At 44.4% G+C, this 16,672-nt stretch overlaps 1 protein-coding gene across 1 annotated transcript in view; it reads left to right on the top strand.

The window, feature by feature from the left end:
• LOC115478369 overlaps window positions 1-16,672 on the top strand; it is a 112,754-nt gene that overhangs the window by 74,765 nt on the left and 21,317 nt on the right. The window contains exons 13-14 of the mRNA XM_030215670.1: window positions 3,981-4,119; window positions 12,756-12,809. Coding sequence (XP_030071530.1) covers window positions 3,981-4,119; window positions 12,756-12,809 — 193 coding nt within the window. The remainder of the gene's footprint in view (window positions 1-3,980; window positions 4,120-12,755; window positions 12,810-16,672) is intronic.

Raw genomic sequence — 16,672 nt, 5'->3', positions numbered from 1 at the left:
CCGCGGACGTCACCCAGTCGTGAGAACAATCAGCCTGCTGTCCTCGGAGAACAACTGCTACAGGTATGTATCATACCCTTACTGGACGAACTTAATATTTATTTACAGAATTTATATCCCACAATTTCCCACCCACGAGCAGGCCCAATGTGGCTTACAACAGTCTATATAAACACACAACAAGTCAGCGAACAAACAATCAATGCCTTAGAAGTATAAGAGAGAGGGTAAAAGCAAGGAAGGGAAAAACAGAAAGAGCAGTGGTGATCAATATGACACCGGGTCAGAGACAGTTCAGAAGTTAGAGATGCTAGGCGGGAGTGGAGCGTAAGCTTTGCCAAATAAAATGGTCTTGAGGCGCTGTTTGAATAATTTTATAAACCTACTAACTAACTAACTAACTAACAAACATTTCTAAAGCGCTACTAGGGTTACGCAGCGCTGTACAATTTAAACATAGAAGGACAGTCCCTGCTCAAAGAGCTTACAATCTAAAAGACAAGAGAACAATCTAAAGACAAGTGAACAATCTAGAGGACGAGTGAACAGTTAATCTGATAGGGTGGATAGATTAGGGCATTTTATATTTCTCGAGCGGTTAGGCGCCGAAGGCAGCATTGAAGAGGTGAGTTTTAAGCAGAGATTTGAAGATGGGTAGGGAGGGGGCATGGCGTAAGGGTAAAGGAAGATTGTTCCAGGCGTAGGGTGAGGCAAAGCAGAATGAGCGGAGCCTGGAGTTGGCAGTGGTGGAGAAGGGTACTGAGAGAAGGGCTTTGTCCTGTGAGCGGAGGTTGCAGGCAGGAACATAGGGGGAGATGAGGGTGGAGAGGTAGTGAGGAGCCGCAGACTGAGTGCATTTGTAGGTAAGGAGGAGGAGCTTGAAATGTATGCGATATCTGATCGGAAGCCAATGAAGTGATTTAAGGAGAGGGGTGATATGAGTATATTGGTTTTGGCGGAATATAAGATGTGCAGCAGCATTCTGAACGGATTGAAGGGGGAATAGATGGCCGAGTGGGAGGCCGGTGAGGAGTAAGTTGCAGTAGTCAAGGCGAGAGGTAATGAGAGCGTGGACGAGAGTTCTGGTGGTATGCTCAGAGAGGAAAGGGTGAATTTTGCTGATGTTGAGGAGGTACATGTTTTAAATACAATTCAATCTTTTAATGGGAGCCAATGTAATTTTTCTCTGAGGGGTTTGGCGCATTCGAATTTCGATTTTCCAAATTTGAGTCTAGCTGCAGTACGTTGTTTGACTAGGTTTCATAAGCCAAAACTTCCTTTCTCAGGTCAGGACTGTGCTAGTTTGTTAGACATGAAATGCTGTTGGAATTACTAATGAGTTTTCTAATGAGCCACTAATGAGCTATTGATGGCTGAGGAATGACTATTTAGTTGCTGCTGGGTTGCTGTTAAGTTGCTATTGATTAACTGGGTTCACAAAAACTGTAGGCTTTTCGTGCTGCATGGTAGAAATCATATAAATGGCAACAGTGGTGTCAGTAGACCTCATGTAGAGTATCAGTCTGTTCAGTATACTTGGATATATTTTGGATTTTTGGATTTCACAGCTTTTTAAAATTGTTTTCAGTGCTAGTCATACCCACACAAGGTGTGACACAAGCTGCACATACTGTAGCAGGTTGTTTATCCAGTTCTACCCATCTGAGATCATATTCATGCACCTTTCTGACTTCTCCTGCAACTTTCTTTTAAGTTAGTTCTCTTTCTTCTAACTCATGTTACTCTATTTTACCTATTATATGTTTCATCTTTGCTTACACCCTATGCTATTAAAATGTTTTATTGTCTTGACATTGTAATATAGCATACTATGCCATACCTTGTATTGTTATTTGAATGTTTTTACTGCTGTAATTGTCTGTTGTCTGTGTTTGACTTACTCTTGCTGTACACCGTCTTCAGAGAATTCCTTCAAAAAGGTGGTAAATAAATCCTAATAGAAAGATTTTACTGTAACTGGTGACACAATGGTTCCAGGAATTTTGTAATGAAATTCCAAAACTTCCAATTTCTATAGAGGAGCCTGCTGTGCTACTGTTGAGTTGCTAATGAGTTTTGGCATCTAATGATCTATAATGAGCATCTCTAGGAGTCATTGTTTAGCTACTACTGATCTGCTCACCTCTGAGTTGTTGGTGAGTATTAATAGTAACATAACATAACATGATTAAGCTCTGGAACTCTTTGCCGGAGGATGTGGTAACAGCTTTTAGTGTATCTGGGTTTAAAAAAGGTTTGGACAAATTCCTGGAGGAAAAGTCCATAGTCTGCTATTGAGACAGACATGGGAAGCAACTGCTTGCCCTGGGTTTTGTAGTATGCAGTGTTGCCACAATTTAGGTTTCTACCAGGTACTTGTGACCTGGCTTGGCCACTGTTTGGAAAACAGAATACTGGGCTAGATGGACCACTGGTCTGACCCAGTATGTCTACTCTTATGTTCTTATGTAACAACATAACATAGTATGTGGTTGCCAAACCTGGTCTTGGAGGCATCTCAGTCAGTCAGGTTTTCAGGATATCCACAATGAATATGCATGAGAGAGATTTGCATGCAGTATAGTAGATGTCAGCAAGCCTTTGTGTTTCACTTACATAAACTGATATTTGTCCAACATTTGCTTATTTCTGATCTGAAGAAGAAGAGTTACTTTCGAAAGCTAATCCAAAAATGTATTTAGTCCAATAAAAAAGGTATCATCTTATTTTCTTTTCTATGTTTTGTTTTATTTCTGTTTATTACCTTTAAAAATGGACGAACACGGATACATGGACTAACACGGACTAACACGTGGACAGGATGCTGGGCTTGATGGACCCTTGGTCTTTTCCCAGTATGGCATTACTTATGTACTTATGTACCACATCACTGTACTTAGAGTTCTCCAATATGACAAGTCTTCATAACATAGTTGTACTGGAGAACCCCCTGCAGGTGTCACCGAAACCCTTTCCTTGTTCGCATACCCCCCCTTAACCCTGCTGGCAGATAACATGTATAATAACTACTCTGATGGAATTAACAAAGGCCACAGCTTTATTTGTGATTATAAAACAACCTGAGCTAGGTCAGGAAGATGGCATCCCAAGGATCCAACCCCTGTCTCCTCACCTTCCACTCCCTTGTCTTTTCTAGAACCTGGGATGTGACTGGCTACTAGCTAAATCCAGCACAATTGCCTCTGCTCCTTAGGATTCATGAATTGCTTGCCTCCTCTCCCCAACCCTTCTTTAGACTCTGCAACCCCCCTCCCCCCCCTCAGGATCCTGGGGGGCCTTTCCTTCTATAGGCCTGGAGACTGCCCTCTGATGCAGGCTTCCACCAGTACCAGCAGTCTCCCAGTGAATTTTTTCCACCCTCTAATCCTGTTTTCCTTTTATGAATAGCTCAGGTCAAAACCTCACCCCCCCCCCACACCCCAATGCAACAAGTACAACTTTTGACAACCAGACAACATTAACCAGTAACTGTCCTTTAATGATGGAACAAAGGTAGAGGGTATCGTTGCTGCTTGCACTGTGCATTACTAGTTTGGAGAAACCCTAGTCCCTCCTAGCCCTGTGGTCTCTGGTCACCTGCCTCCTCTCTGCTTTCACCTTTCCTCCGACTGTCTGCCATTCCTAGCTGCCTTATTTAAACTGAACTTGATTGAGTTGGACCCCCCATCTCTCCTCTCAGTCAATCTTGGCCTTCCCTAATTTGGCCCTGCCATATTCCCTGAGCATGGGAAGAAAGGGGGGCCATGATTGGATTCTCTGATGGCCATGTTATAGTCATTGGCTGTCTAGGTCTACTTGCCAGCCTATCCTGTTAATCTTAAGACGCTTAATAATACGTTCATCTTCAGCTTCTGAGTTTAGCATTTTATCTATATTGAGCATTTTTTGTGTAAATTTTGTAGATAGGTTTCACAGATAAGGGTACACAGATTTAAAAAGTTTTCTGACTTAATTTTTAGGATATTGAATTTATTGATGACTCCGTTGCAAAACTGAAAAATTATACAGAAGTCTTCTTTGAGCAACCAGAAGAATTCAAGCTGTCTTTGACCGAAATGGATTCTGATGAAATTATTTGGACTGCAAAGCTACGAACGTGTAAGTATTTTGTAGATGGGGGTGACCCAAATTTTATGTCAAAGGATTAATTGAGTTCACTGAAACTACATATTTCCTCTATTGCACTCGTCACCGATCATTATAGATGGCACGAAATACCAAGTGTACTACTGTTAACGGACGACGTCTGTAGATTATAGTTTCTTTGATGTACAGTGCACTCCGGTTAAGTGCAAGGGCTCTGGACTGGATTTTTTCTTGGTAAAACTTTGGCACTGTAAGTTTCCTTTGCAGGTAAGCAGAGTATACGCTTATCCAACATGCACTTAAGTGGCGTGAACTGTACTTACTTAGAAATAAGTTCTAGGAGACCAAATTTCGTAAAAAACTTCCATGGTTAGTGCCAACGCTGACTGCATAAGTTAAAAAAAATGATTTCTATGGGTTATGCTGATAACTTTTATTCGTTCACCATGCTATTTCAAGTTAAAGAGATAGAAGTTATCTCTATACTTGGAAATGGGGTTGCGGCAAGCTGACAGCTGTTTACAAGTTACGTAGCGTATGGAAAAAGAGCAGGATAACTCAGAAAAATGGTGGCACTCACTGCTGCATAAATTTGTATTTAGTGGTGCTATATGGGGCACCACTAAATATATTTGTAAACCCCCTAATTCTATAAACTTGCGCGCACAATTTGATGCTTAGGACTCCTTTTACAAAACCGCACTAACGATTAGCAGCGTGCCAAATGCGACAAAGCCAATTCAATTCCTCTGGGCTTTATTGCATTAGGTGCACTGTAATCACTACCGTGGCTTTGTAAAAAGGAGCCCTTAATGTGTAAAGTTGCACTTGCAAGTTCTAGAATACTGCCAGTTACTCGCGTTACTTAACTATTAATTGGTGTCTATTGGTGCTAAAAAAAACATTTCTGAAAACCAAAATCTCAGTTCTATAAATGTATTTGAAGATACAAAGTATTGAATAAGTTTTTTTAGAATCAAAACAGAACGCTTTAGGGTTGCATGTTTGCATCTTTTTTTTAAACTGCGTTTTCCAGCCTTCCACCAAGAAGAAACTTGGTATTGATAAAGAACATATCTAATACAAACAAAAAAAAAATTAGAAAAAACACAAGAAATTAAGGGGCTCTTTAACTAAACCACATTAATTGCTAATGCATGTATAATGCGGGAAAATGCCTACTGCAAAACATGAAGTGTTTTGCAGTAGTATGCCTCTTAGCACACACTAATTGCATGCTATTTAAAAAATATATATTTTTCTGGAGGGGTCATGGCATCGGTGTAGAAGCATTATCCAAATAGCACGTCAGCATTAGCGTGTACTAACTGGATAATGCAGACGTAAGACAGGAGAACTTAACACGTAAGTGCGCCTGCATTATTTATTTTGTCAGTCCCGCATGCTAAAGGAAAAATTAGCGTGGGATCTGCAAAAAAGAAAAAAAAAATCCTTTATATAATGCCTTGGTAAATCTAGGCTTAGCCTGTAGGAAAGTCCCACATCAGCACAAGCTAAAATCCTAGATTTTGCCATGGCGTAGTAAGAGGGCCCCTAAATCATATTCTTCAAAAATAAGTCCACAAGTTAGAGGATCTAAGCAACAAGGAACCGTGAAGGGGCAATATTAAAGAAACACAAATTTTTTGGTATTATTCAGTCAGCAGCAGTCAGCGTTTTTTTAAAATACTGACCGCCTGCATTGAAATTATGCCCAGTTATTCAATGCTGGGCCATATCGTGTACCATCATTAAATTTCCGGTTATATGCGGATGGCCAGCACTTAACCAGTTAAGTTAAAATGGCCTAAGGACTGTTATTTATGTGGTCCTGTTTGTCCAGTTAACTTACCCCTCTGTTTACTAACCCACACTAGCAGCTGCCCTGCACTAATACCGACATCCCATTCACTTTGAATGGGCTGTGTTGGCATTGCAGTGCGGCTTAGTAACAGGGGCGTAGCCAAACTTTGGCGGGAGGGGGGGGGGCAGAGTCTGAGGTGAGGGGACACATTTTAGTCCGCCCCTCCAGCGCCGCCGCCCCCCCCCGCCTGCCCGCCATTGCCGATCCTGCCGCCGCCGCCACCACCAACAACTTTGACCCTTGACCCCCCTCCCGCCGTTGCCTACCTTTGCTGGTGGGGGACCCCAACCCCCGCCAGCCGAAGTCCTCTTCTTCGTTCTGTTTCTGAGTCGTGCAGGACGTCAGACTCAGAAACAGAACGAAGGAAGAAGAGGACCTCGGCTGGCGGGGGCTGGGTTCCCCCGCCAGCAAAGGTAGGTGATGGCGGGTTGGCGGCGGGGGGGCCCAGGCCCCCGTGGCCCCACGTAGCTACGCCCCTGCTTAGTAAATAGGGGGGTTAACCAGTTAAGGGCTGAATATTGGCACTTATCCAGTTAAGTGCTGGCTTTGCCCCCAGACTGCCCACACAATAGCTGGTTTTGGCTTTAGCAGTAAGAGGGGACATTCAGCAGTACAGTAAATGCCACTGGATATTCCCTTGGGGCCCACTCAGTGCCAGTTAACCAGACAGATGCTCTCTTGTTTAACAGGATTTGAATATTGACCCCTTTAACTACAGGTAGAAGCCTTATAACCCAGTAATGGCATTCAGCTTGGTACCCCAGATTCCTCACATACATACCTTTAGAGCCTCACACTTCTCAGGCTGCCTCCTTTTGTTATTATTTTATTAGATTCTTTCTATACCGCCTTTCTGTAGTACAATCAAAGCAGTTTTACATATTGCATAGTGACCATAAGGAAATAGAGCTGGGCAGGTTCGCACAATTTTACATAGAAAATATTACTCAATTTCAGAAGACATTTACAAGGAGCGGAAAATAGCCCTCTGGCTTATTCCCAAAATATTTTTTCTTGAGTTTTCTTACAAAGGTCTGTGGAAATTCAGACTTCTGGTAAATAATGTATTTTATTTGCATACTAGTAAAAAAGGCCCGTTTCTGACACAAATGAAACGGGCGCTAGCAAGGTTTTCCTCGGAGTGTGTGTGTTTGGGAGAGTGTATGTGAGAGTGAGTGTTTGAGAGTCAGAGTGAAAGTGTGAGTCCAATCCATGCTCCTCTGTCACCTGGCCCCTCCATTCATCCCTATCCAGCAATTCCGCTGTCTCCCTGAGGCCTGCCCTGTAATCCATATGCATCCATGGCCATCTGTCCCCTCCATTCATCCCTATCCAGCAATTCCCCTCTCTGCCTGAGGCCTGCCCTGCAATCCATATGCATCCATGCCCATCTGTGCCCTCCATTCATCCCTATCCAGCAATTCCCCTCTCCCTGAGTCCTGCCCTTCCAATCCATGCCCATCCATGCTCATCTGTCACCTGGCCCCTCCATTTTTCCCTATCCAGCATTTCCCCTCTCTGCCTGAGGCCTGCCCTGCAATCCATATCCATCCATGGCCATCTGTCCCCTCCATTCATCCCTATTCAGCAATTCCCGTCTCCCTGAGTCCTGCCCTTCCAATCCATGCCCATCCATGCTCATCTGTCACCTGGCCCCTCCATTTTTCCCTATCCAGCAATTGCCCTGTCTCCCTGAGGCCTGCCCTGCAATCCATATCCATCCATGCCCATCTGTCCCCTCTATTCATCCCTATCCAGCAATTTCCCTCTCTCCCTGAGTCCTGCCCTCCCAATCCATGCCCATCCATGCTCCTCTGTCCCCTGCCCCCTCCATTCATCCCTTTCCAGCAATTGCCCTCTCTCCCTGAGCCCTGCCCTCCCAATCCATGCCCATCCATGCTCCTCTGTCCCCTGCCGCCTCCATTCATCCTTTTCCAGCAAGTCCCCTGTCTCCCTTCCATGACCCCCCCTTGCATCCATGCTCCTCTCTCTCCCATGTCCCAGCCTGCGCCGCCCTCTTCTTCCCCCCCCCCCTTCCCATCCATGGTGTCGTTTCTCCCCTGCCCTCCCGCTCCCATTGTTTTTCTTTTGTGGCCACCCTCTTCGCTCCCCCCAACATGGTTTTTATTTTTTTTCTTGTTTTTAAATGTACCTCCGTGGTTCCGGCAGCGAAGCGTCAGGGAAGGAGGCGGTGCTCCCGACGTCTAGGTTTCCCTTCGCTGTGTTCCGCCTTCTTTTGACGTCATCCTTGACGTCAGAAGAAGGCGGAACACAGCGAAGGGAAGGCTAGACGTTGAGAGCGCCGCCTCCTTCCCTGACACTTCGCTGCCGAGCGTTGCGATTGGATGAGTGTCATTGCTCCGCCCTCGACGTCATCACGTTTGACGCGTGGGCGGGGCAGACGCAATGCGATCTCACCCCCTTCACTTTTGGCTAACAGAGGCTTCATTCGAACGTTGGAGGTGCGTTTTATATAGAGAGATTTTAGTACCAGGTTTGTTGTGATTGATCATACTTTTTAGCTATTCTGAATTGATTGATTGATTAATTGCCTTCAAGTTGAAGTCAGCTCCTGATGCCCATAGAGATTGACTTTCTCCAGAACATCTTGTGTTCTGTTTGTGGGTGGAGGTTTTTTAATGGAGCATTTGTTGTTGTTGTCATTGTGTCAATCCATCTTATTGCTGGTCTGGAATTTTAAATTTATGCATATTTCATTATTGTATACACACATACATGGCATTTCCTCTTATCTGTTGGACCATCCTGTGTTTCATCTCTACGTAATCACATGTTTAGAGGTAAATATTTGTCCAGTCTTCCTTTCCCTTATTAACATTAGATTTACTAACATGCACTAATGCGTTTCTGCGTTCTATCGCCATTAACACATAGGACTTGTTAATTGGATGATAGAAGTTTTAGGTTCATTAATATATGACGGAATTATTTGTTATTAGATTTATGCTGATGGATACAGAATTGTCTACCATGTGATCTCATCAATAATAATTGTTGAAATATTAAAAGTTAAATACAGAGTGCAGTAAAAAGGGGGAGGGGATAAAAGTTATATATAAAAATTTGATGACTGTACGCAATGCTGTATTCTTGAAATGTTACTTCGCTGAGTTCTGTAAAACTGCATTGATGCCGCCATGTTAAGGTGGATTTGTACTTTTTGACTTGTCATCAATAAAAACCGTTGAAACATAACACATAGGACTTGTTGTTAAGTAATGTGTGCTAACAGTGTTAACACACACCAACGCAGTACATAAGAATAGCTATACTGAGGCAGAACAAATGGTCCATTTGGCATAGAGGGGCATAATCGAAAGGGGCGCCCAAGTTTTCCTGAGGACGTTTCAATAATACGGTCGGGGAGGCCCAAATCGCGAAATTTAGGTCGACCTTAGAGATGGTCGTCCCCGATTTTCTGCCATAATGGAAACCGAGGACGCCCATCTCAGAAACGACTAAATCCAAGCCATTTGGTCGAGGGAGGAGCCAGCATTCGTCTTGCACTGGTCCCCCTGACATGCCAGGACACCAACCGGGCACCCTAGGGGGCACTGCAGTGGACTTCAGAAATTGCTCCCAGGTGCATAGCTCCCTTATCTTGTGTTCTGAGCCCCCCAAGCCCCCCAAAACCCACTCCCCACAACTGTACACCACTACCATAGCCCTAAGGGGTGAAGGGGGGCATCTACATGTGAGTACAGTGGGTTTGTGGTGGGTTTTGAAGGGCTCACATTTACCACCACAAGTGTAACAGGTGGGGGGGGGGGGGGGGGGGGCTGGGTCCGCCTGCCTGAAGTGCACTGCACCCACTAAAACTGCTCCAGTGACCTGCATACTGCTGTCATGGAGCTGGGTATGACTTTTGAGGCTGGCATAGAGGCTGGCAAAAAATATTTAGAAAGTTTTTTTTTAAGGGTGGGAGGGGGTTGTTGACCACTGGGGGAGTAAGGGGAGGTCATCCCCGATTCCCTCCAGTGGTCATCTGGTCAGTTCGGGCATCTTTTTGAGGCTTGGTCATAAAAAAAAAATGGACCAAGTAAAGTCGCCCAAGTGCTCGTCAGGGACGCCTTTCTTTTTTCCATTATCCATCGGACGCCCATGTGTTAGGCACGTCCCAGTCCTGCCTTCATTATGCTTCTGACACGCCCCCGTGAACTTTGGTTGTCCTCGCGACGGAAAGCAGTTAAGGACGCCCTCAGCTTTCGATTATGCCGATTTGGGCGACCCTGGGAGAAGGACGCCCATCTCCCAATTTGTGTCAAAAGATGGGTGCCCTTCTCTTTCGAAAATAAGCCTGATAGTGTCCCGCTTGCAGTAGTGGCCAATCCTGAGAGAATCCCAAAGAGTAGCAAGATTCCAAAATCCCAGAGAGTAGCAACATTCCATGCTACCAATCCCAGGGACTGCAGTGGTTTTCCCCATTTCTAACTCAATAGCAGACTATAGACTTTCCTTGAGGAACGTGTCCAAACCTTTTTTTAAACCCAGATATGCTAACTGCTGTTACCACATTCTCTGGTAATCAGTTCCAGAACTTGACTGTTTGTTGAGTAAAAAAAATATTTTCTCCTATTTGTTTTAAAAGTACAGTGCACTCCATTTAAGTGCACATTGGATAAGCGCATGCTCTGTTTAACTGCATGCCGTACTTCGGTCCCGTTTTTGGCGCCATCAATTTCTATGGGGACAAACTTTGGTTTAGTGCACTACTGATAAGTGCAAGATTCGCTTATATGCATGGTTTAAGACTGCTCCTCTGCAAGAAAGACTCCGCATAAGCGCACGAATGGAATATGGAAGCCGATTGGCACTTGACAAATGGGCGATAAATTTGAAATCTCATTGGTTAACTGCCACAGGCAAAATAAGTAAAAGAAAGTTGTTAGAGTGTACACTGGAGTTGTCGTCGTCATTGCGCAGCTGTAAGACTTTAACACTGGCTGAACGAATAGAAGTTCTTAAAAAATTAGAATACAAACAAAGTCAAGCGTCTATTGCTAAAGAATATGGTGTCAATCCCAGTCAAATTTCACGTATCTTGAAGCAGAAAGATCAGCTTCTGGAAGACTGGCAAAACAATACAAATCCACACAGGAAACGTAAACGGGCGGGAAAAGCTGAGGATGTAGAAGATGCTGTTCGGTGGTTTTTTCAAGTTAGGAGCAGACAGTTTCCTGTCAGTGGTCCACTGCTTATGGAGAAAGCTAATCAGCTAGCTGAAAGTCTTGAACTAACTGAATTCAACGCCACTCTTGGATGGTTGGAAAGATGGAAGGAGAGGAACAACATAAAATTCAAGAAACAGCATGGTGAAAAACAAGACACTGATGACTTTGGTGCTGAAAATTGGGTTGTTTCAGTTCTTCCTACCATCTTGAACGAGTTTGCACCTTGTGACATTTTCAATGCTGATGAAAATGGTCTCTACTGGCGAGCGATTCCTGATGGAATACTTGCATTCAAACAAGCCGAAACTACAGGAAGTAAAACGTCGAAGGACCGACTGACGATCCTCCTTTGCTGCAATATGGATGGGAGTGAGAAGTTGGAACCACTCGTCATTGGAAACAGCAAACAGCCCTGTTGCTTCAAGAATGTTAAGCGACTTCCTGTGTCATACGAGGCTAATGCAAATTCATGGATGACTGGGGAAATTTGGAAGCAGTGGCTAAAGAAGTTAGACACTAGAATGCGGGCACAAAAGTGTCAGAGTCTGTTGCTTTGTGATAATTGTGCTTCACACAGGGATGATGTCAGGCTGTCCAATGTCAAGGTGGTCTTCCTGCCACCAAACACTACCTCTCTGATCCAACCTATGGATCAGGGCATAATAGCCAATTTCAAAAAACATTATCGGGCTCTTGTGCTACGTCGTCTGATGAGTGTTATGGATGACCAGACTGGCAAGGATAAACGTGCTGTTGAACTGGCTCGTAATCTATCACTGTTGGGTTCCCTACATATGCAGAAAGAAGCCTGGAATCATGTTACACAGGCAACCATTGTGAACTGCCATAGGCCGGCAAGCTTGTTAAGGATGTGGAGAGGGACGAAACAGATGCAGCTGTTGCAAACGTGTCAGATGAACAGGCTATTGACATCCCAGCCAGTGTTACTGAAGAGGAGTTTCATCACTATGTAGCTGTTGATTACGATCTACAAACAGCTGACGACAGCACTGATGTTGAGATATGCGCCTACACGCAGGCAGCAGTGGCTGATGATGAAATGAGCAGCGAGGCACATGCTGACGAAATTCAACAAACTCCTGTCACTTTTGCAAGAGCGCTGGACAGTCTCAACACCGTGCGGGCCTATCTGGAGGCCACTGGATGTCAGTGCTATGACAGTTTTTACCATCTGGCAGACGTAGTCTATGGAACTCACAGAAACAGTAGTGTACAGAGGGCTATGACTGATTACTTCAAGTAAGCCTAACATCAGTTAACGGAGACTGTATACTGTATGTATAATAAGCAGTACTGTACATATGTTTATCAGATGCCAAGCTTCTTTGGGTCACAACGGTTAAGTGCACGCTTCGGTTAACTGCACGTATTTCTTTGGTCCCAGACCCTTGCACTTAAGCGGATTGCACTGTATTGTCATGTAACTTCATTGAGGGTCCTCTAGTCTCTGTAATTCTAGTCATGAAGCAGCTGGATTGGGAAAATATCTTTGTTAGGCTAATGAACAGAAGACTTTCTGTTGCCTTAGTTGATATAATTGAATGTTTCCTCTCAAATTTTATTTTTTACAGGTGACTGGGTAGTACATAAGCCTACTGTGGATGCACAGAAAAACAACACAAATTGTGAGCATTTTACAAATTTACAAACCATTAGGCTTTCAAACTGTCCGAATTTGAACTGTGCGTATTTTCAATCCATGGGGCTTTGCACCAGCTTTGAAAGTGAATAAGAAGAAGTAATGAGAACATGTGGGTGACTCCCATCTTTTTATCATGCTCTTGTACCATAGCAGGGCATACCCTCATGCTTCTTTTTATTGTCAAAACAAGCCAACAGTTTTACTCTTATTTTATCATGTGAAGAGTATTATATTGTTTAGGACAATGTTTCCCAAGTGTGATACTGGAGTACCACTTGCCAGTCAGGTTTTCAGGATGTGCACAATGAATATGCATGAAATAGATGTGCATACAGTGGGGGAAATAAGTATTTGATCCCTTGCTGATTTTGTAAGTTTGCCCACTGACAAAGACATGAGCAGCCCATAATTGAAGGGTAGGTTATTGGTAACAGTGAGAGATAGCACATCACAAATTAAATCCGGAAAATCACATTGTGGAAAGTATATGAATTTATTTGCATTCTGCAGAGGGAAATAAGTATTTGATCCCCCACCAACCAGTAAGAGATCTGGCCCCTACAGACCAGGTAGATGCTCCAAATCAACTCGTTACCTGCATGACAGACAGCTGTCGGCAATGGTCACCTGTATGAAAGACACCTGTCCACAGACTCAGTGAATCAGTCAGACTCTAACCTCTACAAAATGGCCAAGAGCAAGGAGCTGTCTAAGGATGTCAGGGACAAGATCATACACCTGCACAAGGCTGGAATGGGCTACAAAACCATCAGTAAGACGCTGGGCGAGAAGGAGACAAGTGTTGGTGCCATAGTAAGAAAATGGAAGAAGTACAAAATGACTGTCAATCGACAAAGATCTGGGGCTCCACGCAAAATCTCACCTCGTGGGGTATCCTTGATCATGAGGAAGGTTAGAAATCAGCCTACAACTACAAGGGGGGAACTTGTCAATGATCTCAAGGCAGCTGGGACCACTGTCACCACGAAAACCATTGGTAACACATTACGACATAACGGATTGCAATCCTGCAGTGCCCGCAAGGTCCCCCTGCTCCGGAAGGCACATGTGACGGCCCGTCTGAAGTTTGCCAGTGAACACCTGGATGATGCCGAGAGTGATTGGGAGAAGGTGCTGTGGTCAGATGAGACAAAAATTGAGCTCTTTGGCATGAACTCAACTCGCCGTGTTTGGAGGAAGAGAAATGCTGCCTATGACCCAAAGAACACCGTCCCCACTGTCAAGCATGGAGGTGGAAATGTTATGTTTTGGGGGTGTTTCTCTGCTAAGGGCACAGGACTACTTCACCGCATCAATGGGAGAATGGATGGGGCCATGTACCGTACAATTCTGAGTGACAACCTCCTTCCCTCCGCCAGGGCCTTAAAAATGGGTCGTGGCTGGGTCTTCCAGCACGACAATGACCCAAAACATACAGCCAAGGCAACAAAGGAGTGGCTCAGGAAGAAGCACATTAGGGTCATGGAGTGGCCTAGCCAGTCACCAGACCTTAATCCCATTGAAAACTTATGGAGGGAGCTGAAGCTGCGAGTTGCCAAGCGACAGCCCAGAACTCTTAATGATTTAGAGATGATCTGCAAAGAGGAGTGGACCAAAATTCCTCCTGACATGTGTGCAAACCTCATCATCAACTATAGAAGACGTCTGACCGCTGTGCTTGCCAACAAGGGTTTTGCCACCAAGTATTAGGTCTTGTTTGCCAGAGGGATTAAATACTTATTTCCCTCTGCAGAATGCAAATAAATTCATATACTTTCCACAATGTGATTTTCCGGATTTAATTTGTGATGTGCTATCTCTCACTGTTACCAATAACCTACCCTTCAATTATGGGCTGCTCATGTCTTTGTCAGTGGGCAAACTTACAAAATCAGCAAGGGATCAAATACTTATTTCCCCCACTGTATAATGGAGGCAGTGTACGCAAATCAAGTTCATGCATATCCATTGTGGATATCCTGAAAACCTGACTGGCAATGGATACTCCAGGACTGGACTTGGGAAACACTGGTTTAGGAGAGCTTAAAAATACCAGGGCTTTTTTTTAAAATTTTTTTTAGCTTTATGGATGTGCATTAAATTAATAAATAGGGATTTTCAGAATATGCTATACTGGTAATGTGTATATTTTCTGTTCTTAAAGCAACAAAACACATTTATCACACTAACTCAATTCCTTATTGGTATCTCATGATAAGGTGGTGAATCTCCTAGATACTGGAGCATCAGAGGAAAGGGTTGAAAACCCACTTTATTGGCTGGCTGCAGGGAAAAGGGTCAGTAGTTGATAACACATTGAGGGGCATAATGGAACACGAATGCCCATCTGCATGGGCATCTATCTCCGAGAACGGGTACGTGAAGGGGCGGGACAGACCATATTTTCGAAAAAGATGGGTGTCTATTTTTCGATAATACGGTTTGTGCCGGGCAAATGCACCGGATTTGTGCAGATTTGAGCTGGGCGGTATCGTTTTTCAGCGATAATGGAAACCAAAGGCGCCCAGCTCAAAAACAACCAAATCCAAGGCATTGGGTTGTGGGAGGGGCCAGGATTCGTAGTGCACTGCTCCCCGCTGACATGCCAGGACACCAACCGGGCATCCTAGGGGGCACTTGTAACAATTAAAAAAACAAAGCAAACTACCTCTGACGTCCATAGCTCCCTTCCCTTGGGTGCTGAGCCCCCCAAAACCCACTTCCCACAACTCTACACCATTACCATTGCACTTATGGCTGAAGGGGGCACCTAGATGTGGGTACAGTGGGTTTTGGGGGCAGTTTGGAGGGCTCCCATTTACCACCATAAGTGTAACAGGTGGGAGGGGATGGGCCTGGGTCCACCTGCCTGAAGTCCACTGCACCCACTAACAACTGCTCCAGGGACCTGCATACTGCTGTGATGGAGCTGGGTATGACATTTGAGGCTGGCATATAGGTTGGAAAAAAAACTTTTTTAAAGTTGTTTTTTTTTGGGTGGGAGGAGGTTAGTGACCACTGGGGGAGTCAGGGGTGGTCATCCCCGATTCCCTACGGTGGTTATCTGGTCATTTAGGGCACTTTTTTGGGACTTGTTCGTGAAAAAAAAAGGGTCCAACAAAAGTGACCCAAATTCGCGCTAAAAATGCCTTTCTTTTTTCGATTATCGGCCGAGGACGCCCATCTCTCCTCGGCCGATAAACACGCCCCAGTCCTGCCTTCACCACGCCTCCGACATGCCCCCGTCAACTTTGGCCGTTTCTGCGACAGATTGCAGTTGAAGACTCCCAAAATTGGCTTTCGGTTATACCGATTTGGACGCCCACGGGAGAAAGATGCCCATCTCCCGATTTGGGTCGAAATATGGGCGTTTTTCTCTTTCGAAAATAAGCTGGAAAGTCAGTTAAGAGCCCCACCTCAGAGCAAAGACACAGGATTAGACAGCTACAAATATGCAATGGAGTCTGCTTGCAATGTTTTTGCTGAACTGGGTGGACAGGGGAAGAAAAGCAGGACTGTTCAGATAAGCAGTCATAATTAGCCTGATGCCACTGGCCAGCTGTGCTTGATTGAACAGGCAGAAAAGTGTTGAGTCTTAATGGAGGAGGATTCTTGATCTTATGTTACTTCAACCTGTACCTAATCCTCAGTACTGGGTGTGAGATTTAGTGAAACATTAATTGACTATAAGACAGCAGTCCTGTTTTGATAAATTATTATTTATTTATTTATACATTTCTGAATATACAGTCACAAGCTTGACTATTGCAAACAGAACAATCATTAAGGAAAAAAAATAGATTGAAAATATTAACTGAGAAAAAGATACTTCATAATTGTTCTAAG

Source organism: Microcaecilia unicolor, chromosome 10 (genome assembly GCF_901765095.1).
Source record: "Microcaecilia unicolor chromosome 10, aMicUni1.1, whole genome shotgun sequence".
Taxonomy (NCBI): domain Eukaryota; kingdom Metazoa; phylum Chordata; class Amphibia; order Gymnophiona; family Siphonopidae; genus Microcaecilia; species Microcaecilia unicolor.
Note: the sequence above shows the minus strand (reverse complement) of the source record. Positions and strands in the feature narration are given on the sequence as shown.